A 25,427-nucleotide genomic window follows, 5' to 3' on the forward strand; every position below is an offset into this window, starting at 1 on the left:
TTGTAAATTTGGCCAAACATTTCTGCAGAATCTATAACCATTTCGTCACTGTCAATGAGACAGCAATGTTCGCTCACCACAAGCGGGAATTAACATACCACTGTAGTGGATGTGTGGATGTATTAATAAATACATAAGTTGTTTTGTAATAAATTAGAGATTTATTTACACTACATCAATTTGTAAGCAATGCTACACATTGCTTGTACAGAATACATATTAAATAATGCTTGTACAGAATACATATTAAAGAATGCTTATACAGAATACATATTAAAGGATGCTTATACAGAATACATATTAAAGAAGAAGAATATGTTTGATGGTGTGTGTGTGTGAGTAAATCATGCAGGACAGTCACCTTTATGCATATTCTCTTGTCGTCTCCAAAAATGCGTAGCGTTCGTTTAGGCGTCGGCTCCGGTTCTCCCTCGGTACCGATTTTTCCGTTCTATTTATAAAATTTCAAATAGCCAGAAAAATAGATATATCGCAAGACAGTTACTGTTTAAGTAGGTCATCGTTTGTCCAGTTGAACTTCGCCTGACATGGCTCAGGTCAGAGGTCAAAGGGAGACGATCCATCACTTTTTGTCAGAACAAAGGAATTCTTGATTTCGCGCCTTTGCATGCATTGGTATCTGACGACCGATGATTCTTGGATTTGATTTCGAATCCAAGCTTAGAGAAGGAAGTGCTAACTCTTACACCACTTACTGATGTTCCTATTGAGAATAAGACCAAGAAGGTTAGAGATGCTCTAGCCAGTGGTAGGTCCTCAACAAGAACATCCGTACTTGGGCCAGGAGTTGCGTCGCATGTCAAAAGAAGAAATCCACGGCCGTATTAAGTCCCCACTCGGTACCTTCGCGATACCTGACGTGCGTTTTCAGCACGTACACGTTGACATTGTTGGATCTCTGCATCCTTCCCAGAATTGTACGCACCTACTAACCTGCATCGGCCGATTTTCCCGATGGCCTGATCTTCCCTCTATCAGATATTTCAACAGAAACCGTCATTAAGACTAGTTTTTCACTGGATATCGCATTTAGGTGCATCCCCTACGATCACGACCGACAGAGGACGTCAGTTCGACTCCCACCTTTTCAGCGAGCTCACGTATCTCCTTGGATCTAAGCACTGCCGCATAACAGCCAACCATCCCGCGGCAAATGGCGCGGTCGAACGTTTTCCCAGGCAGCTGAAGTCTGCTATCAAAGCATATCCTGACATCAATAGCTGGTTGGAATACCTTCCATTTATTCTTTTCGGTATTCGCGCTGCAGTTAAAAAAAATCGGATACTCACCAGCAGAGTTAGTATGCGGCACCACATTGGCCTTACCTTGTCAAATGGTCATTCCAGTTTCTCCACAGGACTTTTCAGACCCAGCAATATGTGTTCATCGTTACCGAGCACACATATCCCGTTTCTTAGAAATTAGCTCTTGCCCACAAAATATCGCTACCCATGTCCCATCGGACATTAATCAATGGACACACTGGGTACTCGACAGAAAAGCGAAGTATTCCATCGTCAACATAAATGGAAAACGAAATACTATCCGCATAGAAGCCATTGTCGAATCCGAATGAGCATCATCATCCACTTTTCCCCCCAAACGGATACAACATCGTCATTTTCCTCTGTGGGCGCCTTAACCTCTCCCCGGTCAATCCGCACCTAATGGGGACGAAGGTCCGCTGACCTGCCAGATATGTTCAATTGAACACTACATTTCCAAGTGAGCCATTTACATACATTACACACCTTTTAATCATTTACCTGTTGAAATTGGGGGAACACTTATTTTTTTCAGTCTATTTCATAAAGTTTTTACTTGTGTTACGAAATTTACAAAAGTCCTACTTTTGTTATTAACTTTGCTACTCCATAACTGATTGTTGCTTGCATGTTCAAAGTCCTGTACGTATGTATATGTATATGAATTTCCTATGTTTCAGCTTTTTTTTTCTTTTCCGGCTGTCCTGAAATATTTATTTTGTCCTATGTACATACACATACACTCCAAGCTCGCGTACTTTCTCTCTCTCTCTCTCTCTCTCTCTCTCTCTCTATATATATATATATATATATTATATATATATATATATATATATATATAGACATGCACTCATTGCTTGTTTTCTACACCCATTATTCCTATACCGTTTGTTTTAAAAACTCTCTAGGCGTGGGGAGTAATGTAAGAAATTACTTCTTGGATTATTTGCCAGGAATCGAAACTTTAGCTTAGATTTTTCTACGAAATCCTTTCCAGTGTCTTCACCATTCGTACCAAGAGATTTATATGGTCACTTGGTTCTAGTCTTTGAGTTAACGTCCTTAGATCAAAAGCAGGTTAACATTGATGAGATAATTTACGTTCCATTGCTCTCCGACATACATTCAGCTTTTCAATAGGCATAAATACGAACCTTCACAGAACATTAGAGGTCAGTCGTTTTCGCTTTCACACACTATTTTTAGCAAGCAGCCCGTCCTTTACAGATACACTGCAAAAATGCCGATTACTATATATAGCTTTGTGTATCGACCTTACGTGAAATTCAGAAGAAAATAAAAACTGTAACCAATATCTTTTTTCTGCATGTTCATTATGGTGCATATTACACTTTCTCACAGAGTTTCAACAATGTAACTGATATAACCTGTTACACACACAAACACACACATACATACATACACATCTCTTTCTCTCTATATATATATACACATACGAGGGGGTACTCAAAAGTAACCAGAAACGTTGTCTGAGGAACAAGCTTGTTGTAGTTCAGGCTTCTGCCGCTAGAAACCACTTGACACGAACCCCAGGCATCAGTCTGCTGACCGGCGTCGTAGACTGAAGTTGTGCTGCCACGTGGTACATCTTTGCTTTGCAGTGCTACTCCTGTGTTCGTCGATTTTTGCGATGGCTGAAACGAAGGGACAACATGTTTCCGTGAAATTCTGTTTGCTGCTGGAGAAAACGGCAGCCGAAAGAGTTGTCATCCTTCAAACAGCTTACAAGGACGTTGCCATGAGCAAAACACAAGTTTACGAGTGGTTTTCACGCTTTAGGAATGGTCATATGTCGCTTGAAGACCAATCTCGTTCAGGGCAACCGTCGACCACCCAAACGAATGAAAACATCACAAAAATGCATAAACCGATCTTGGAAGACCGTCGCCGAACAATTGACGAACTTGTTGATATTACTGGTGTGTCCTGGCGTTCCTCCCAACGAATTTTGAGCGAAGAATTGCGAATGAAAATAGTTGCAGCAAAATTTGTGTCTCACTTGCTCACGGGAGATCAAAAGCAGTCACGACTGAATGCGTGTCGTGAACTGACTGAACAGCTGGAAGTTGATCCAAACCTTTTTTTCGAAAGTCATCGCTGGTGAAAAAAGCTGGTGCTATGGCTACAACCCGGAAACGAAGCAGCAATCAAGTTAACGGAAGTATTCAATGTCACTCTCACCCTAAAAAGCGCGTCAAGTGAAGTCCAATGTAAAGACGACGCTGATTTGTTTCATCGATGCGAAAGAAATTGTCCACACAGTAGTCGTTCTTCTTAGTTAAACTGTTAACAAGACATTGGATCTTTTCGGTTTGAAACGGCAGTTTTCAACGTAATTTCTAGGTAACTAAAAATTTTAAACTTCGTATACTGGTAGAAAGTGTTTATAAAACATCTTTTTCTCTTGGCTTTATTGAGAAAATTCTATAGTTTGTTGTTTTTCCTTCAATTTCAGCAATTTCAACCAATCAATTACGTCTATTGAGATAAAAAAAAACATTCTGTGCCGTATGGATATGTCCCTCGTTTAAGAAACAGATTGGGTTTATTTACATTTGTGAAGAAAAAAAGATACATTTCCCCCACCCCTAACCCTAACCCTAAAACAGATAGAAATGCAATAGATCGATACTAGGGTCATAATTATGGGTGACAATTTCATATGACATCGCTTGAAAAAGCTGCCGTTCAAACCGAAAAGATCCCCAGACATTTTACTTGGAAGTTCTGAAACGTTTGCGAGACACGGTGAGACGAAATGCCTCGACCAGTGGCTAAGTGGAAAGTGGTGGCTTCATCACGACAATGCGCCTGCGCACACCGCCTTCAGTGTGAGACGGTTTTTGACCCAAAAATGGCATTTTTCCATTTACCCATCCTCCCCATTCACCCGATCTTGCTCCCTAAAACTTTTCTTTTGTTCCTCCGAATGAGAAAAGCCCTTAAAGGAAAACGTTTTGCAGATGTGGAAGCGGTGAAGAAAAAAAATACGACGGGTGGGGGCGTTAAAAGGCATCACTTCACAAGAGTTCTGGGACTGCTTCGAACAGTGGAAAACGCATCTAGATCGATGCATTACTTCAAATAGAGAATACTTTGAAGGAGATCAAAGTGCAATCATGTAAAGCTAAGGGAATAAAATAATATCGCAAAATTGTATATATATATATATATGTGTATATATATATATATATATATATATATATATATATATATATATATAATATATATATATAACTTAGATAAAACTTAGATATGTTTCGACCAGAGATTGGTCCAGGCCATGTCTAACTTAATAGCACCACCTGATAGGATTATTCGAATCCTGTTTAAGTCAAGTTTTGTTCAAGTAGTGAGTTCTTGTTGGGTGAGTTGTATCCAGTTTTGTTCAAGTAGTGAGTTCTTGTTGGGTGAGTTGTATCCAATTATGGGTGGCTTATCTGGTATTCTTTGAAGGAATCTATCCAGACTCTGTTTGAAGTTGATATATATATATATTTATATATATATATATATATATATATATATATATATATATATATATATATATATATATATATGTATGTATATATATATATATATATATATATATTATATATAAAGAGAGAGAGAGAGCAATAAGAAAATGGAGGGTATCAATAGGTGGTATTCATTAACTTTTAGACATCACATTATGTCAATTTATTTATTTATTAAAAGGACAGTATGTATATTGTTATAATTGTCATTTTAGTAAATAAATAAATTGACATAATATAATGTCTAAAAGTTGATGAATACCACCTAGTGATCCCTTCCATTTTCTTATTGCTCAATAAATTAATGGTAAAAACACTTTTTACCCTTACCCATTTAGTACACTCGGTATTGTAATTGCCATGCAATGAAAAAACATTTGTGTATTAATAATTGGGTATTCTACCAGCAGTGTATTGGATAGATATTATCCCTTAGTTGGTTGGATTCACAACCTCTAACTTTCTTTGAATATATATATATGTAGTGAAGTGATCCTATACAACAGCGCGCGCGCGCAACGCCCTCTCGCGAATACACGAAGTCCGAAAGAGGGAATTTTGCTGACGTGGCTTTAGCTGACGTGGCCTTGCTGACGTGGCCTTGCTGACGTGGCCTTAGCAAGGGAGCGTGAGCTTTAACAAAGAGGCAAGGGAGCGTGAGCTTTAACAAAGAGGCAAGGGAGCGTAAAGGTTGACCATTAGCGTCCGACAGACAGCGACAGGCATTTCACCAAAGCAGACGTTTAATTCGCTCTCTCTCCGGTTTTGATAGCAGCAGTCCTTTGGCCGAAGACTTTTAACTTGAATTGTTGCAGTCAAATCATCTTCTTCCTCAGGACGCCATTTTGGACCCGCTCTGTTTTTGGCGGCTGAACATTGTAAATATTACAATCGATTAACTTTCAGCCTTGCGCGCCCAGAACCTAGGACATCAGATATACCACTGATTTCTCACCGGTATAAAACAATAAAGTATATCTATTTTTTACATCTGCGTTTTGTGTTTCTTTGACTGGTAGAGTCTGGATATAAAAGCAACGGAAAGTGATTGCACCAACTTGCACCCCAAAAGTGCAAGCGGAGATATTCACATATTCGTTACATATATATATATATATATATATATATATATATATATATATATAATATATATATATATATATATATATATATATATATATATATATATAATAACAATTTAATAAATAAAACATATGCATACATACATACATATATGTACATAACTACATCTATATGTATATATACATGCATATATGAGTACAGGACACCACAAATAAACGTAGAACACAACGAGAAACGAAAACATAAAATCAAACAAGGAAACGGACTTTTTTAACAACGAAAAAAAAAAACAGAGTACAAGACAAACAATACAAGGAATATCCCCCTTCATCAGCTGCCCCTATATATATATATGATAAACGGAGAAAAAATAACAACGCGAGGACATTGTACATGCAAACGCTCAGAGAAGGAAAGAAAGAGTGGTTGTTTTACGTTTCGGGCAAAGTTCTTCTTCGGAAACAGGAGACATAGGAAAGTCCAAAAGAAAAAGAGAAAGGAGTGGGGAAAATCGCCAACAGTTCATGTGTAGTTACATTTTCGAAGAGTGTGTGACATGCAGAGTGCCATCAGGCGCTCGTGCTTCTCTCCCAGTCCAGCAACGCCGGTGGCGGGGGTACTACCTCGTTCTTCTATAGAGGGTTAGTAGAGTTCAAGTGAAACGAAGTCCTGGGAGAAACCCTAGGCTTCGACGAAGATCAACTGGCCAGCCTGTTCCAAAGAACATTCGGGACGGGGCCTATGGATAATTACCAAAAGTCCCTGGCCTGGTAATGTTACAAAGGAGCTTTACCGGTTCGAGATAAGCTCTTTAGACATGGGTGTGCATCTTTGCCGGTTTGTGCAAGATGCGAGCAGGACAATGAAACTGTCCTGCTCGCGACTGTGCAATGCCCCAAGGTGACTGAGCTCTGGGTTTATGTCGAACACTTGCTGTCGCATTCGAGAAGAGTACAACTGTCGAGCGAATCTGTAATTAAGATCGTTCCGCCGACCTCTCTGAATAGGGAGGAGCGAGCCTGTTTTCTCTCGGTAGTTGCTGTTGCGAAAGAAGTAGTATGGAAGACGAGAGTGAAAGGAATTGCAACAGGCATGTTCATCTCCAGTTTCGAGCTAATCGACTTTATCGTTTTCCACATGAAACGGAAAATAAGGCTGAAGAAGAAATGCCTGTCGCAAAGTGTTTCGTAAAAGATGGAAGTCTATAGCAAGTATGTTGCGAGTGAAAGAACCTGTCTAAACGAGAATATAAAAAGGAGAAAGCAAAGTCTTCAGTGTGAGTATGTGGTTTGTGAGATCGACCGCGTCCGCCGCTTCATTTTTGGTAAATCACTCATTCTCATTTAATTGTATGTATTTTAATTGTTTGTTTGTTCATGCGTTTCGTCTCATTCGATACCCTGACCCCAATGTTTGTTTTGTCTGTCCTCGTATCGTACCCTATTTTTCTCAACCTTATATGGTTAAGAAATTGACTTTAATAAACATGAACAAAGAGAATGTACTTTCTGGGACGGGAGAGTGCGAAGAATGTTTGGTATCTGTGAGCATGTGTGGGTGTGTGCACGTGTCTGTGTGTGTGTGTGTGGCAGCGTGTGTGTGTGTGTGGCAGTAACTGGGTGCGTGTGTGAGCGTGTAGGGGTAACTCTGTGTGTGTGTGTGTGTGTGGAAGTAACTGGGTGCGTGTGTGCGCGTGTAGGAGTAACTCTGTGTGAGTGTGTGTGTGTGTGTGTGGTATTAACTGTTTACATGTGTTTATGTGAGTGATCAATGTGTGTGTCTGTTAATGTCGTTGTGAGAGGTCAGCAGCTATAGTGACAGGTGTGTGTATGGGTGGTTGTGAATTTTTGCACGTGTGCGTTGATGGGGTGGTCCGGTAGTAGTCGGGGAGTCCTACTCTGTCTCTGTTGCTCTGTCTCTCGTTCTTTCTCTCTGTATATGTATGTATGTATAGGTGTATTCGTGTGTACGTGTGGGGATGTGTGTGTAGAGCGTGTGAATGAGTGTGGAAGTGTATGTATGCGTGTATGTGTGTGTATGTGTATGTTGTGTGCGTTGAGGTACACGTGCGTGCTTGTATGTGCGCGTGTGTGTATGTACGTCTGTGTATGTATGTGTGTGTACATATATGTGTGTACATATATGTGTTTTGTGTGCGTGCGTGTGTGTATGTATGTGTGCGTGTGTGTATATGTGTGTGTACGTGTGTGTATATATGTGTGTGAAGGTATATGTGCGTCCGTGTGTGCGCGTGTATGTGCGTGTGTGTGTATGTATGTGTGCGTGTGTGCATATGTACGTGTGTGTATGTATGTGTGTGTTGTGTGTGTGGAAGTATATGTGCATTCGTGTGTATGTGCGTGTATGTACGTGTCTGTGTATGTATGTGTGTGCATGTATGTATGTTGTATGTGTGTTGTGTGTGTGGAGGTATATATGCGTTCATGTATGTGTGTGCGTGTGTATGCATGTGTGTACATGTATGTGTGTGTTGTGTGTGTGGAGGTATATGTGCGTTCATGTGTGTGCAGGGTGTATGTGTGCGTGTGTGTATGTGTTGTGTGTGTGGAGGTATATGTGTCTTCATGTGTGCGTGGACAGAGTGGGAATGTGTACATGTGTGTGCGTGTGTGAACACAAGTGTGGGTGTGCATGTACCTATTTCTATGTGTCACTCTGTAGCGTGTATGTGTGGAAGTGTATGTACGTGCGTGTATGTGTGTGTATGTTGCATGTAGAGGGTTGAATGTGTGATGTTATGTGTGCATTAGTGTGTGTGTGTGTATGTGTGCATGTGAGAGAAGGAGAGGGGTGGTGGTATGTGGTGCCTGGTATTGGAATAGGAGATAAAAAAGTAATACAATAATATATAGGAATTGGTAAAACAAGACCAGAAGGGGAAAAGATGGTATCAACAAACCAGGGACAAAAATAAAAAATAAGATAATAAAATAAGACATAAAAATAAAATAAAATATAATAAAAAATTAATTAAATAAATAATAAGATAATAAAAAAATAAATATTTAAATTAAAATATAAATTAAAAAAATAAAATATAAAAATAAAAAGATAAAAAACAGAAAATGATAAATAAACAAGTACAACAGTAACAGAAATAAAGTAAAAATATGACTAAAAATTGAATAATGTAACTGCGTTGGCGATTTTTTTCCTCCATCTTCCCTTCTTTGGATCTTTCCTTTTCCTATGTTTCTGGCGAAGAGCTCCACTCAATACGTTAAACCTTCCATCTTTCCTGATCGTCCAATAACACTATACTTGTTCCACGTCCTCGTGTTGTTGTGTTTTCATGTTTGGATTAACTAAATATATATATCATCATCATCATCATCGTTTAACGTCCGTTCTCCATGCTAGCATGGGTTAGACGGTTCAACCGGGGATCTGGGAAGCCAGAAGGCTGCACCAGGCTCCAGTCTGATCTGGCAGTGTTTCTACAGCTGGATGCCCTTCCTAACGCCAACCACTCCGTGAGTGTAGTGGGTGGTTTTTACGTGCCACCTGCACAGGTGCCAGGTGAGGCTGGCAACGGCCACGATCAGATTGGTGCATTTTACGTGCCACCAGCATGGAAGCCAGTCAAGGCAGTGCTGGCATCGGCCACGATTCGGATAGTGATTTTTACGTGCCACCGGCACGGAAGCCAGTCTAGGCGGTGCTGGCATCGGCCACGTTCAATATATATATATATATATATGTGTGTGTGTGTGTGCATGTATATATATATATTATATATATATATATATATAATTATTACATTATATAAAAGGGCTTAGTAAAATAACTTTGCCGCATACTGAACTCATTAGAAATAGCAGCCAAAAAAAACTTTTCTAAAACTATTTCTAATACTTAAAGAAAACCTCTCTCATATAGTGTTTGCTCAATTCAACTCACGGAAGTATGGGGGTGAGAGACATTAAAAAATCAAATGCAAAGGTTATTTGGAGAATGTACGTTTCAAGATTAGTCAAACTCGACATTTCTATCATCAGCTCAGAACTCCCTGGTTTGGATTTGAAAACACTGAAAGTGGAGCATACCCTTTCGGCTTCTTCTCGCTTCTGAAGATCTGCTCGACACTAACAGTGCCAACAAACTCAAAAATGCAAGCGAAGAATTTCTGCTCTCCCCTTTCCACCAGCGTGGGTTAAAATCAGTAAACACTATGCTTTTTTCGGTAAAATCCAAGGCAATATATAGAGAGAATGAATTATAATTTCAACAATTGAGGGTAAAATTAATTAATTAATCAATTTCACCAAGTATTCAGTATGCAAAGGGACCATTTAAGGCGAATTCAAATTATTACATTATATAAAAGGGCTTAGTAAAATAAATTACTTTGCCGCATACTGAACTCATTAGAAATAGCAGCCAAAAAAAATAAACTTTTCTAAAACTATTTCTAATACTTAAAGAAAACCTCTCTCATATAGTGTTGCTCAATTCAACTCACGGAAGTAGGGGTAGAGACATTAAAAAATCAAATGCAAAGGTTATTTGAGAACGTACGTTTCAAGATTAGTCAAACTCGACATTTCTATCATCAGCTCAGAACTCCCTGGTTTGGATTTGAAAACACTGAAAGTGGGAGCATACCCTTTCGGCTTCTTCTCGCTTCTGAAGATCTGCTCGACACTAACAGTGCCAACAAACTCAAAAATGCAAGCGAAGAATTTCTGCTCTCCCCTTTCCACCAGCGTGGGTTAAAATCAGTAAACACTATGCTTTTTTCGGTAAAATCCAAGGCATTATATAGAGAGAGATGAATTATAATTTCAACAATTGAGGGTAAAATTAATGTTTTTTAATGTCTCTACCCCCATACTTCCGTGAGTTGAATTGAGCAAACACTATATGAGAGAGGTTTTCTTTAAGTATTAGAAATAGTTTTAGAAAAGTTTTTTTTGGCTGCTATTTCTAATGAGTTCAGTATGCGGCAAAGTAATTTATTTTACTAAGCCCTTTTATATAATGTAATAATTTGAATTCGCCTTAAATGGTCCCTTTGCATACTGAATACTTGGTGAAATTGATTAATTAATTAATTTTACCCTCAATTGTTGAAATTATATATAATATATATATATATATATATATATATATGTATTGTTTGGTTTGGATTCCGTAGCACTCAATACATGTAACTCCCAATAAATGTGTTACGTGCCCTTTCTTTCATTTGTCCACTCATTTGTAAATATATATGCATGCAATCAAGCCCTATTCATAGCACTCGTGGAAACTCACCTCAGCCTTGATATAGAGGATGCAGAAGTACATGTACCAAAATATGCCATACTGCGAACAGACAGAAGAGAAAGGAGCCGTGGTGGAGTTGCTGTATACATTCGTGATGACCTCACACCCCAGGTCTTACTGTCATACTGAAATTTGGTATGTGACACTCTAATTGTATACATAACACAACATAATATAGTCATATGCAATACATATTGCCCACCAGATGCTCCAAACCACATAGGCAAGTTTGAAGATTGCCTCACAAGAATTAAAGAAATCTTCATGAAACTGGAACACAACGTGACCTTATTTCTTATGGGTGATTTCAACTTCCCCAATGTCAAATGGCCCAAAGGTCTCATGCTCTCAGGAATGGCTCATTGTAACAAGCACAAGTGGAGTCCCTGCTCAACCTCACCAATGCCCTATTCATGGAGCAAGCTGTACTCAGACCGACTAAGGCGAATAACATTCTGGATCTCTGCTTCACTAACAATATGGACATCATTCATGATATGAAAGTGACGCCAACATTAGTCTCGGATCACAACATAATAGAACTGTCTATGTTTGGGCCAAAAGTAACCAGAGATATACTGCCTAAGCACCCGAAATCTCTCCAATCTGAACTTCCACAAAGCAGACTGGAAATCAATCCAAAAAGAGATCCTCAGAGAGGACTGGCCGAAATGTCTCTCCACATCACACGAAATGTCTGTTGTGCAAGCTATATGCCAGAAATATGTCCCAGAGCACAAGGCCAAAACAAATAGGAACAAGATTCCAAGGGAGAGGAAGATCCTCATGAGACGACAGACGAAGTTTGCAAATTGACTCAATCAACATCCCAAAAGTAGCGAAAGATCCCGCCTGAAAACAACACTGATGGAAATTGAAAAAAGGCTGCAACAATCCTATGTGAGGGAGAAAGCAGACAAAGAAGCCTGGGTTATAAAGAATATTAAGTCAAACCCAAAGGCCTTCTTTCATTATGCGAAAGAAACAGCCTTAGTACACTGCAAGACAGGATCCCTCTTCCAACTAGGATCAGTGAGGTACTGAATGACCAGTTCAAAAGTGTCTTCACCACCCCGATGGAACACAGACAAGTGAACGAACCAGTGGATTTCTCAAACAAATCACAATTTTCATATCTCCTGCGCTTGTAGGTATTACACAGCATCCTCTTCTGTTCTCAGTGTTGGTAAAATTTCCAGGTGAGTAAAACAGTAGAACACAGCGTCAACAAGTGGTTTCAATATACCTGTTAACATGTGCTTTCTCGCAGACAAAAGTATTCTTATGTTCGGCTTGATACTCTGGAAACAGGCATGAATGTATCAGTGGCTTACGATTGGCTAGAATTACCCAAAATTTCAAACTTTAATACCTAATAACTCTTATTTATTGATTTATGGCGAAAATGATTATCAGGGCATTGATTAGCCTATAAAAATGTATTATTACACTGAATCAATTCGAACAGAAATTGACCTTGGCAGCCAAATAGAAAAGATCCTTTTTTTTTTTTGTTCAGCCTATCACTTATTCTATTGGTGTCTTTTGCCAAACTGCTAAGTTATGGGAACATAAACACACTAACATCGGTTGTCAAGTGGTGGTAGGGACAAACACAGACACAAAGACACATACATAGATATTTATATATATAGAGAGAGATGCAATGGGTTCCTTTTATTTTCTTATTTCTTTATTGCCCACAAGGGGCTAAACATAGAGGGGACAAACAAGGATTAAGTCGATTAGATCGACCCCAGTGCATAACTGGTACTTAATTTATCAGCCCCGAAAGGATGAAAGGCAAAGTCAACCTCGGTGGAATTTGAACTCGGAATATAAAGACAGATGAAATACCTATTTCTTTACTACCCACAAAGGGCTAAACATAGAGAGAACAAACAAAGACAGACAAAGGGATTAAGTCGATTAGATCAACCCCAGTTCATAACTGGTACTTAATTTATCGACCCCGAAAGGATGAAAGGCAAAGATGACCTCGACGGAATTTGAACTCATAACGTAACAGCAGACGAAATACCGCTAAGCATGTCGCATGGAGTGCTAAGGTTTCTGCCAGCTCGCCGTCTTTTAGTTTCTGTCTACCAAATCCACTAAACAAAACTATGGTCGGCCCGAAGCTAAGTAAACATCATTTGCCCAAGGCGCCATGCATTGGGACTGAACATGGAACCATGTCGTTGGGAAACAAGCATTTTAACACCCAACCATGCTTCTTTCTTGTCTCTGTTTATCTACAGTCTCTGTTATTTTTCATGCTAAAATATATTATTCCATTGCAAATGCTCTTGATGCTATGTGATAAAAATATCGATTGCTGCAGTGGTTTTGCAGTATTTTAATTCTATTGCATTCTGTTTTCTATCCTTACCATTCAGTACAAAATAAAATCATTTAATGCCACAGAAAATCTTTAAGCTATGAAGCATCGGCTTTATTCGAAGTCACTTAAATTATTGATTTATTCTTTAAGCATCAAGTCTCAAGTATATTTACAGGCAAGTGGGTGTTAGAAGCAAAATGTTAAGTTGTGATGTTATGGTTTTCTGAAGTTTGGTTTTCGGCAGTGAGCTGGCAGAATCGTTAGCATGCCGGGCGAAATGTAGAGCGGTATTTCGTCTGTCTTTACGTTCTGGGTTCAAATTCTGCCGAGGTCGACTTTGCCTTTCATCCTTTCGTGGTCGATAAAATAAGTACCAGTTACGCACTGGAGTCGATATGATCGACTTAATCCATTTGTCTGTCCTTGTTTGTCCTCTCCGTGTTTAGCCCCTTGAGGGTAGTAAAGAAATAGGTTTTCTGAAGTGCATCAATGGTAGGCTTTCAGTGAAGTGGTCCTAACCAGTAATCAAAATCTAGTACCAAACTTTTATCGTAGGACAGATATTTTCCCACTGCCATGCTGCACAGATGTGCCTTGTTTGGTCCATAGGTGCACGGGAAGTTTTTGAGATGAGAAGGAAAATGCCATGGTTAAAAGAGAGAAAAAACTTTATCATTTATGAAACACAGTACCTTACAAAGTGCAATGTGAGTCTAAATCCCTGCTTTGAAACAATTACACACACACACACACACACACATACATGGTGCGTAAGATATTTGAGGACAGATTTATGTTTATAAGAAAACATATATAATAACAGATAATAACTTTATTTATCAAAAAATGCTATGAGGATTAAAATAAACCTTCTTTTCTATAATGTTTTTCAATAAAGCCACCTTCAGCTTCAAGTCATCTACATGCTCGAATCAAGTGGTCCTGGTTCATTTTGGACATTACTCTGACTATGGCAGATTTCATAGAGTCTTTGGTGTTATGGGCATATTCATTGACTTCTCGCTCTCCACAATGCTCCACATGCAATAATCCAATGGATTGAGATCTGGGGAATTAGGAGGCCAAATGTTAGGGATTATGTGATTAAGAAAATTTTCAACCATCCATTCCTATGTTACTTGAGGCATATGTCATAGTGCAGAGTCTTACAGAAACACATATGGCCTTCCATTGCCTACACTGTCTATCCAGGGCTTAACAATCATTTCCAAGACCTCAATGTATGAGGCAGAGTTTAAATCTAAGGCCTTGTGGAAAGAAGTAAGGAGGCATCACACACCCTTCATTGCTGACAACCCCTAAAACCATCACAGTTGCAGGAAATTTTGTATGCATCACACTTGGAACTTCAGAAGAGTCTGCACATAACCATCTGTCATTTCTTCTGTTAACTTTTTGATCTTGGTCAAAGTTTTTCTCATTTGAGAAAAACCAAATCAAGTCTTCTTCTGCTGGATTTTTCAGATTTGATGTAGTGATTCTTTTTTTTTTTTTTTGGCTTTTTCTAACATAAATTCACCTTTCCTCATCATATAAGACTTATATATGATGTATTTGTGGAGAACATTTCTGACTGTTCTTTCTGACACATGGAGATCTTTTGCAGTTGACCTCATGGACTTTCTGGGATTGAAATCAATGGCCTGTTGAACTTGCTGGATAAATTCAGGTGTTCTGATGATTTCAGAGCATTTAGAATGCTTTTTATGCTTTGATACTGATAATACATTTCCATCTTCAGTCTCTAGCTCCTTACAAACTTTGTAGATGAAAGATATGGCAACTTTTAAAACTCAATATATTTCTAAATCATTATGTTCAACCTTTATAGCCACAATAACAGCATGTCTCTTCATTTCTTGAGTAAGGTGAGGGTCTGCCATTATTATTTTCTGAAACAAAGATCAGTTATGACCCCCAAAAGGTATGCCCTCAAATACCTTATGCTCCCTGTGTATGTATATATATATATGTATATATATATATATATATATATATACACACACACTCACACACACACACACATAATAATAATAATAATAATAATAATAATAATAATAATAATATTTGGGAGTATAACTCCAAACTTACAGGGAAAAATTCAATTTAGTATTAAATCAAATTTCACAATATAAATATATAATACATATAAATTAGAGAAAAACCACTATTATATAATTCAAACAATGATACACATGAACCATATCATATAGAAAAAAATAAAATATATTATAAAACATATATCTAGATCACAAAAAGTACATAACAATGAAGATCACAAAAAGTACATAATAATGAATAAACATTATATAATAAGTACTTATATAATAAGTTTATTCATTATTATGTACTTTTTGTGATCTAGATATATGTTTTATAACATGTTTTAGTTTTTCTATATGATATGGTTTATGTGTATCATTGTTTGAATTATATAATAGTGTTTTTTCTTTAATTTATATATATATATATATATAAATAGTAAATCTAAAAAAGAATAAACACAAAAAACAACAACGAGAGGACATGGTACATGTAAAGTATTAGCAGACACTCAGGGAAGGAAAGAAAGATGGTTTAACGTTTTGAGCAGATGCTCTTCTTCCGAAATAGAGGAAAGTCCAATAGAAGGGAAGATGGAGGAAGAAAATCGCCAACGATTCACATGTGGTTACATTTTGATATATATATATATATATATATCATCATCATTTAACGTTCGTTTTCCATGCTAGCATGGGTTGGACGGTTCAACATATATATATATATATATATATATATATATATATATATATCTACAAGGAGCTTTTTTGTGGTTACCGCAGGATTCTATAATCCATATATTGCACATTTAACTTATATGAGTTTATATAACTATAGATTCGGGCCGACCGAAGCTTTGTGAGTATATTTGGTAAACAGAAACTGAAAGAATTCCGTCATATCTATATGTGCATACGTGTGTGTGTATGTGTGTGTGTGTGTGTGCTCCAGTACTGCTCAACAACTGATGTTGTATTTACATTCCGGTAACCTGGCTAAGAAACCGATAGAACAAGTGCCGGGCCTAACAAAATAAATATGTACTGGTGTCGATTCATTCATCTAAAAATTTTTTGAGGCGGTGCTTCAGCATGGCCGCAGTCTAAAAGATAAACGACATACATACATACATACACAAGACCACTACATTACATCACACTTTGAAGGCTATGCGTTTGCAATCCAGGAACAGAAGATTGCCACAAAGTACCTAGTGAACAAGAGAGACAGTGATGCTTTTGCAATCCCAAGGTGCAACTGCATATGTAGGCTATGTCATGTTACTGTGGAAGACAATACGCATGTGATTAACAGCTGTCCTAAAATGTCATCGCGGTACTATCTCACTATGCGGCCCGATGTTGCTCAAACAATTTACAGTGTCATCCACAAAAAACACTGTTCTGAAATAAACTTTGAAAATCCCTCTCTGTTATAGAATACATTCATAAACACCAACTCAAGGAATACTAGTGGAATATTCCCATCAAAACTTCTTTCAAATGTAAGCATAATAAGCCAGATATTGTTGTTTGGGACAGAGGGGCAAAGGTATGTACCATCATAGAGGTCAGCTGCCCTGTAGTTATAATATCTCTTCGAAAATCAAAGAAAAAGAGGATATCTATGGACAACTGCTTCGAAACCGCCAAGCTTCTATATCCAGAATATGAATTCATATTCATACCAATAATAATTGGAGCACTAGGTTTTGTTAGTAAATGCTTAAAGGAGAAGCTGGATAAACTGGGATTTTCAGAAAGAGAAATCGACTGGCTAATTCGTACATTACAACTGCAATCTGTGAGTGGAACAGTAAAAATATGCAAGACTTTTATCAAGTTCCAAATATGAATTTGTCTGTGTTAACTACATTCCAAAGATGGAGTCTTGTATCTTTGTTGGAAACCAGCTCCCTCTTCAGTGGAAGATTTATAATAATTAAAAAAATAGAATAGACTATATCCATACACATGCGTTACATATGTGCCATCAATAATTACTCAGAGTAGGCTGTTGGTTACGTTTATGTAGTGAAACACCAAAAAATAAGCGAAACACAAGCGCGCTACTGAGTTGAAGGCAGATATACTGCTGCCTTTATAAAGCATAAAGAAAACGTTGTTGTAGGAATGTACGCAACACATGTACTACAGCAGTACTATGCATAGCTTCAATACTGAGATTCGAAAGGAAGGGCGAATTATGCCTACCTAATCTACAAAAAAAATTAAATATTTTGTATTTATGCATAATAATCAGAGTAACCTTCATAGTTTTATTGGATTATGTGCAGATTTTGCCATAAAAGGAAAATGTTACAATCCATCTATTTTATTCAGGGTAGGCACTGCCTACTTTTGCTACCCACGCGGCACATTCCTGGTATCATCATCATCATCGTTTAACGTCCGCTTTCCATGTTAGCATGGGTTGGACGATTTTGACTGAGGGCTGGTGAACCAGACGGCCGCACCAGGCTCCAATATTGATCTGGCAGAGTTTCTACAGCTGGATGCCTTTCCTAACGCCAACCACTCCGAGAGTGTAATGCGTGCTTTTTATGTGCCACCGGCACGGGGCCAGTCAGGCGGTACTGGCAACAACCTCGCTCGGATCCTTTTACATATGCCACCAGCACAAGTGCCAGTAAGGTGACGTTAGTAACGATCACACTCAAATGGTGCCCTTTTACGTGCCACCGGCATGAAGCCAGTTGGCTGCTCTGGCAACGATCATTCTCGGATGGTGCTCTTCGCACCCTACTAGCACAGGCACAAGTGCCAGTAAGGCGACACTGGTAACGATCACGCTCGAATGGTACCCTTTTATGTGCCACTGGCGCAGAAGCCAGTTAGCTACTCTGTCAACGATCACCCTCGTATGGTACTCTTTGCAACCTGCTAGCACGGATGCCAGTCGTCGAATTTGATTTGATTTTGATTTCACTTGCCTCAACAGGTCTTCGCAAGCAGAGTTTAATGACCAAGGAAAGAAAAGGTATCTATATACATACACATGCGTACGTATATGAGTGTATATGCAATTCCAATGAACAGAGAATTTATTTTGTGTGGTATTTAATATATCTTTATTCGCTGTTATTTATCTTTTTTATTTTTGTTTTCTTCTTTCACTCATGGACTTTGGCCATGCTGTAGCACTGTCTTGAAGAGTTTAGTCGAACAAATCGGTACCAGTATTTATTTTTTTAAAGTCTGGTACATATTCTCTCAGTATTTTTTGCCGAACTGCTATACTACAGGGATGTATACAAACCAACACCGGTTTTCAAGTGGTAGTGGGAGACAAACACAAGAACACGCACATGCACGGCAGGCATCTTTCAGTTTCCACCTACCAAATTCGCTCACAAGGTTATAGTAGAAGACTCTTGCCTAAGGTGTCATGCTGTAGGATTGAGCTTCGGAATCATGTGAACTCTACACTACTGGTTACAGAGTTGTTTCTATTAGTTCATTAGTTCAACGAAATATACACCACTGGAAGTTCTTGTTGACAAACAACGGCAGTAATTTTATTCAGCTGAATACACATCATTGATTGGTTGAAATTACCGAAAGACAAGAACTTTAACGTGAAATAACTTCGTAAATATAAGTTTTTCCCTAAAATGCTAAGAGTAAAAGATATTTTATGACACATTCTACCAGTGTCCGAAGTTTGAAAGTGTTTAGTTACAAAATATTATTTTTTAAATCTGTTGGTCAAAAGGTAAATCTGTTGGTCAAAAGGTAAAGATCCCATTTTTGTTCTACTTACGTAAATTACTCTATAACATAAATGTTTCACTCTTTTCGCATACGTTTCACCTCTGCTGGAAACAAGATAGAATAATTACTGTGTTGATGATGCTTTAGACAAAATCTGTGCTGACCTCAGTGAAACAGCAGCATTTTTTAAGAGCAATCTGCTAAATAACCTTTCGAACACACAATCCGTTTTCTTTTTTTGTTTTCCCTATTTTTTTTTCTTTTCTTTGTTGAAAGAAACAAAAAATCATTCTGAAAAATAATTGTGACCTTTATCACTGTCTTTCGACTATTAAACGTTTCCTGCTCTACTTTGTAAGCTGCTGTAATTTTGTGGTCAAAATAGATGAATTTAATTTTTTTTTTTATTTTTTAAACAATGGATACATTGCATCAGACGTAGTCGTGTGGTTAAGAAGCTTACTTCCCAACCATATAGTCTTGGGATCAGTCCCAATGTATGGCGCCTATAGCAAGAGTCTGGAGTCTTTTACTATAACCCCGGGCTGACCAAACCTTTGTGCGTGGTAGACGGAAACTGAAAGATGTTCGTTGTATATATATAGTGTGTGTGTATGGAGGCGCAATGGCCCAGCGGTTAGGGTAGCAGACTCGCGGTCGTGGGCTCATGGTTTTGATTCCCAGACCGGGCGTTGTGAGTGTTTATTGAGTGAAAACACCTAAAAGCTTAACAAGGCTCCGCCAGGGGTGGTGATGGAGAACCCTGCTGTATTCTTTCACCACAACTTTCTCTTGCTCTTTCTTCTTGCTTGGAACAGCCTGCTCGTGAAATTAATATGCAAGAGGCTGAATACTCCACAGACACATGTACCCTTAACATAGTTCTCAGGGAGATCCAGCATCACACAGAGTGGGACAAGGCTGGCCTCTTTGAAATACAGGTACAACAGAAACAGGAAGAAAGAGTGAGAGAAAGTTGTGGTGAAAGAGTACAGCAGGGTTCATCACCACCACCTGCCGGAGCCTCGTGGAGCTTTTAGGTTTTTCGCTCAATAAACAATCACAGCGCCCGGTCTGGGAATTGAAACTGCGATCCTACAACCGCGAGTCCACTACCCTAATTCCTGGGCCATTGCGCCTCCACTGGCTAACATAGGCTAATAGTTAAAATATACACGCGTGCGTACACACACACACATATAAGTTACTTAAGAGCAAAGAGTTTCGTGAGTTACATATCACATTTGCTCAAGATTTACGTATTAAATTCCATTTCACCTGCTTCTCTCTCTATTTCTCTGTATATATATATATATATATATATATATATATATATATATATATATATATATATATATATATATATATATATATATATCCGTAGATTTACTGTAGGGACTTCATAGTGGCGGTTGGGGTAACAGTATTAATAAAATAGAAGATGGAATGTGTTATAGACTTTATTGGGTGCAACACGTTTCGGCCTGTTCTGGGTCTCTTCAGGTACATTTCGAATTTGACGGACATATAGCAGTGCGTAAGCCGACTCAAGAAATCTCTAGTGAGACTTTTTATTGATGCACCTGAAAAGACCCATAACGGGTCGAAACATGTGTTGTACCAAATAAAGTCTATTACACATTCCCTCTCCTATTTTGTATATATAGCTCAGTGGCTAGAGTTTCAGGCACACAATCATGAGGTAGTGAGTTCGATTCCCGGACTGGGCGGTATGTTGTGTTCTTGACGAAGACACTTTATCTCATGTTGCTCCAGTTTACTCAACTGTAAAAATGAGTTACGACGTCACTGGTAACAATCCATATCGGCCTTTGCCTTTCTTTTGGATAACATCGGTGGCATGGAGAGGGGAGGCTGGTATGAATGGCCGACTGCTGGTCTTCATTAAGCAACCTTGCCCAGACTTGTGTCTCGGAGGGTAACTTTCTAGGTGCAATCCCATGGTCATTCATGACCGAAGAGGGTCTTTACTCTTCGTGTGTGTGTGTGTGTGTATTTGCGCGTGTTTGCTTGTGTCAGTCTTTGTGTCTATGTTTATCCCCACCACCACTTGGCAACCACAGTTGGTGAGTCTGTATTCCCGTAACCTGTAACTTAGCGGTTCGGCAAAAAGAATTCGATAGAATAAGTACCCGGCTTAAAGACAAAACAAGTAAAAGGATTATATAGGCGTAGAAGTGGCTGTGTGGTAAGTAGCTTGCTTACCAACCACATGGTTCCGGGGTCAGTCCCATTGCGTGGCACCTTGGGTAAGTGTCTTCTACTATAGCCTCGGGCTGACCAAAGCCTTGTGAGTGGATTTGGTAGACGGAAACTGAAAGAAGCCTGTCGTATATATACATATGTGTGTGTGTGTGTGTGCGTGCATGTTTGTATGACTGTATTTGTCCCCCCAATATCGCTGACAACCGATGCTGGTGTTTACGCCGCTGTAACCTAGCGGTTCGGCAAAAGAGACCGATAGAATAAGTACTGAGCTTACAAAGAATAAGTCTTGGGGTCGATTTGCTCGACTAAAGGTGGTGCTCCAGCATGGCCACAGTCAAATGACAGAGTATACATATGTCGATGACAGTATTGTCCTACGTGTCTTTTTTACTTTCTATTTTTGAAGAACAGTTTGAAATTTAGCTACTATTTCTAGCAGATCGAGCGATCGCGAAGATGGTTCCTTTACTTTGCATTTTCTCTATGTATGTATGCATGCGTGCATGCATTTGTGTGGGTATGGAAGTGTGAGGATGAGGTGAACTAGTGTGTGTGTGTGTGCGCCCGCGCACACATTCACATTCATGCCTGCTTCACAAGTTGAAAGGAGTCCCCTATTATGACCTACTGAACTTCGATGACATTAAATATTCATAGGTTCCGTGTCTTATGTTGTCTATTCTCAGAGTCTTACAACTGTTTTTCGATTCGTGCTTTCGTAAAGACCATTTCATCGATTGAAATACACACGCGCGCGCGTAAGTGTGTGCGTGTGTAGAGCGTAATGTAGAATTTCTACGCATGTGTATCCCTGTTTACGTACCGGCATCTCATACAATTGAATGTATAAAAAAACAAATAGCCACTTTCCCTCCATAAACACGCGGAAATATTGCTATTCTGCCCTACAATACTGCACAAATGTATGTGTCAGTGTGTGAGCATATATATAAAATTATGGATATGGTAGAAACGCGAGAAAGGCCAAAATTGTTAGTGAAGAACAAATCTTTAGTAAGCAGTAAAACAAAACTAGCTGCATGGTTGGGAGTAGTTTCAGCTGCACCCGGTTTGATGTGATAGCTGCATGGACAACAGAGGGGGCAGAAACATGCTGCAGTGTGGACCAAAAGAACCCGGACATTCCTTGGTTGCACCAATGTTGTTTGGAATCATTGAGGATTGGATACGGTGAGTTTAAAATCTTTGTTCTCTAGTCGACAGCTGAAGAAAGTAGTATCTCACCTTGCAAATTGTATGTAAAATATTGTGAAAACAGGCATTATCTCTGATTTGTAAAGGAAAATGGCACTTATTGTATTCATACCTTCCATAATATTGGCTAGACATCCGTTAATTTTGAGTGTAATACAAGAAGGTAAGATCGAGAAAGAAAAGCGAAAAGAGAAGAGAGAGAGAAACAAGAAAACAATGAAACAGAAATAACGGGAATTTAATGAGAAGAAAAGAGAGAGAACCGAGAAGACAGTGTAAGAGGGTGAAATAAGAAGAAAGAAGTGAGAGAAGAAACGGAAATAAAAGATGAGAGAAAAGAGAGAGAGAGAGGGAGAGAGAGATTTAAGAAACAATTTGAGATGCTCTCGTTGGAATACTTGTGAACTGTAACTGCCACCCCTGTACTAAGACACAATCATCATCGGACAACAACAATCCCATGTAACAAAACCTACCTACACATTTCTTCATCCTAACTTATCCCAACAAAGGGATACCTCAGCGTCACCCAACCACATCCTTGTGTTAAATTTATTTATCTAGTGTAAGAAAAATAGATTCTGAGGTCTGCAGCGGCTATTTTTCTTTCTACATGGTAAAGTATACATTTTTATTTTACATTCTTTAATTACGTATATCGTTGGTTGTTGCTTAGTCCCCGAGTGAGCTCTAAAGAAACAGACCTACGATGTAAGACATTTCAACCGTGACCATTGCGTATCTGTTTCAGATATTTCAAGACAGTTGGGTATAATTTGAGGGGGATTTGGCTGTTATTTCTAGCACGTCGAACAATCATACAAGGGCACTCTCGCGTAACTTCTAAATATAGACGACCACTGCAGCTTCCTGATACTTCAGGAAGGTCCTATATGTCCCTGTATCACTGGCATTTTTTAGCCCAGGTCAATTGTTATCGAACATTCCAGCTGTGACCATTCCGTATTTTTAAGGATAGCCGAGACTACACTTTCTGATGTGTTCTTCCTTGTTTAAGTCAGTAGGGTTTAATCTGAGAGGGATTCGGCGGCTATTTCTTGAAAATCGAGTGACCGCACCGAAGCTTCCAGAGTGATGTGGTCTTTACTAAAAGAGTTTTCGCCACAATAAGAAAGTATCCCTCCTACCTCATAACTGTTTTAACAATTTCTTTTTCCACATTTTTTTTTTCATTTCTTCAACATTATTTCGAACCAGCGAAGGAGACAACGTCGGTCGCATTTATTTATTATGGTAATCCTTAGGCGGCGAGCTGGTACAATCAATTAGCACGCCGGGCGAAATGCTTAACGGTTCAAATTCCGCCGAGGTCGACTTTGCCTTTCATCCTTTCGGGGTCGATAAATTAAGTACCAGTGAAACACTGAGGTTGATGTAATCGACTAGTCCCCTCCCCCATATTTAGGGCCTTGTGCCTACAGTAGAAAGGATTATTCTGGTTATCCAAGTTGGGACTCGTTGATACACCCGTAAAAATATTACAATATCATTAGATATTCGGTTTTGGATTTGGTTTGCAAGATTCTTTATATGAGTTCGTGTGTTGAAGCATATTCTGTTGTGTCTGGGGAGAGTCATTTTCTTTTTGTGCCTTATTATTTAACACACTCACCGGTAAAATTGTTTCTCTTATTTATATTTTCCTAAAATATTCGTTGCGTCTTGCGACCTTTTCAATAGTCAAGACTATTGAAAAAGGTTGCAAGACACAATTCTCGTGTAAAAAAATCACAACTTTATTTCTCACATTCCCTCCCGAGACAACTTACTGTTGCATACTACCACTTATAGAATTGTTTTCTGTTAGTCCCTTTTTTTCTTCTCCTTCTTTGTAAGTGACGGACCTTCTAGTTGCTGTCTTAACTGATAGATACCGAGAAAAGGGATTCGTGTCTGTCGGACTATTGGTAGGATGTGAGAAAGTTTCTCGGTCCGAAAACCTAGCTCAAAAGCTTGCAACAGAGTGGACTCTGTTAAAGACACTCAAGGGCTGGGAGGTGGTGTTAAATTGGACAATGAATTGAGTCAAGTTCTACCAACAAGAGCACTCCGATGGGCTTCACTGTAGTTTTAGTCACTCACAAATAACTAAAGTTCACTCGTAAGACTTAGGAGTAATTCAAGGCAGTTTTAGAAGAGACTTGCCCCAGGTTGTATGCAATAGAATCGAACTCGAAACTACGTAGTTGCGAATCGAACTTATTAACCAACCACATTTTATTAACTACACAACCATATCTGATCGAATAGTGGTGCAATATCTCTCAAACTTCATTCTGCTGTCGCAAAACTGAACATGTAATGTAGTCCCTGAGCAAAAGAAGGTTGGTTACCGCTGGTACGTCTTTGATTGTACGTGTATTTGATTAGGGCTGATCTAATGTTAAAAATCAACACCGGCTATTTAAGTTGTACTCTCCTTCTCATTTCTTGATACTGAATTATTTTCTCTAGACATAATACTGACTGGGGAGGTGGTTGTTACTTAGCCCCAGGTCAAATATTTCTGAGCAAACCTATGATCAAGGCACTTCTACCGAAACCGTCCTGTCTTTTTGTTCAGGTATTTCATTCTCCCACAATAATAACCACTATATATTTCCTTTTGTTAAGGATGTAGGGT

The 25,427-nt window shown here is 38.7% G+C and overlaps 1 protein-coding gene across 4 annotated transcripts in view; it reads left to right on the top strand.

The window, feature by feature from the left end:
* Positions 1-25,427, top strand: part of LOC115219643 (tripartite motif-containing protein 2-like) — a 66,053-nt gene that overhangs the window by 31,167 nt on the left and 9,459 nt on the right. The window contains exon 1 of one of the 4 annotated variants that reach the window (XM_029789805.2): positions 22,257-22,759. The exons of 2 other annotated variants lie outside the window; for them this stretch is intronic. In XM_029789805.2, the coding sequence (XP_029645665.1) occupies positions 22,609-22,759 (151 nt within the window). In that variant the 5' untranslated portion in view covers positions 22,257-22,608. Of the gene's footprint in view, positions 1-22,256; positions 22,760-22,808; positions 23,400-25,427 lie in introns of those variants that run through there. One more of the 4 variants, XM_029789808.2, reaches the window with a different exon arrangement.

The sequence above is a fragment of the Octopus sinensis genome, linkage group LG15 (genome assembly GCF_006345805.1).
Source record: "Octopus sinensis linkage group LG15, ASM634580v1, whole genome shotgun sequence".
Lineage (NCBI taxonomy): Eukaryota > Metazoa > Mollusca > Cephalopoda > Octopoda > Octopodidae > Octopus > Octopus sinensis.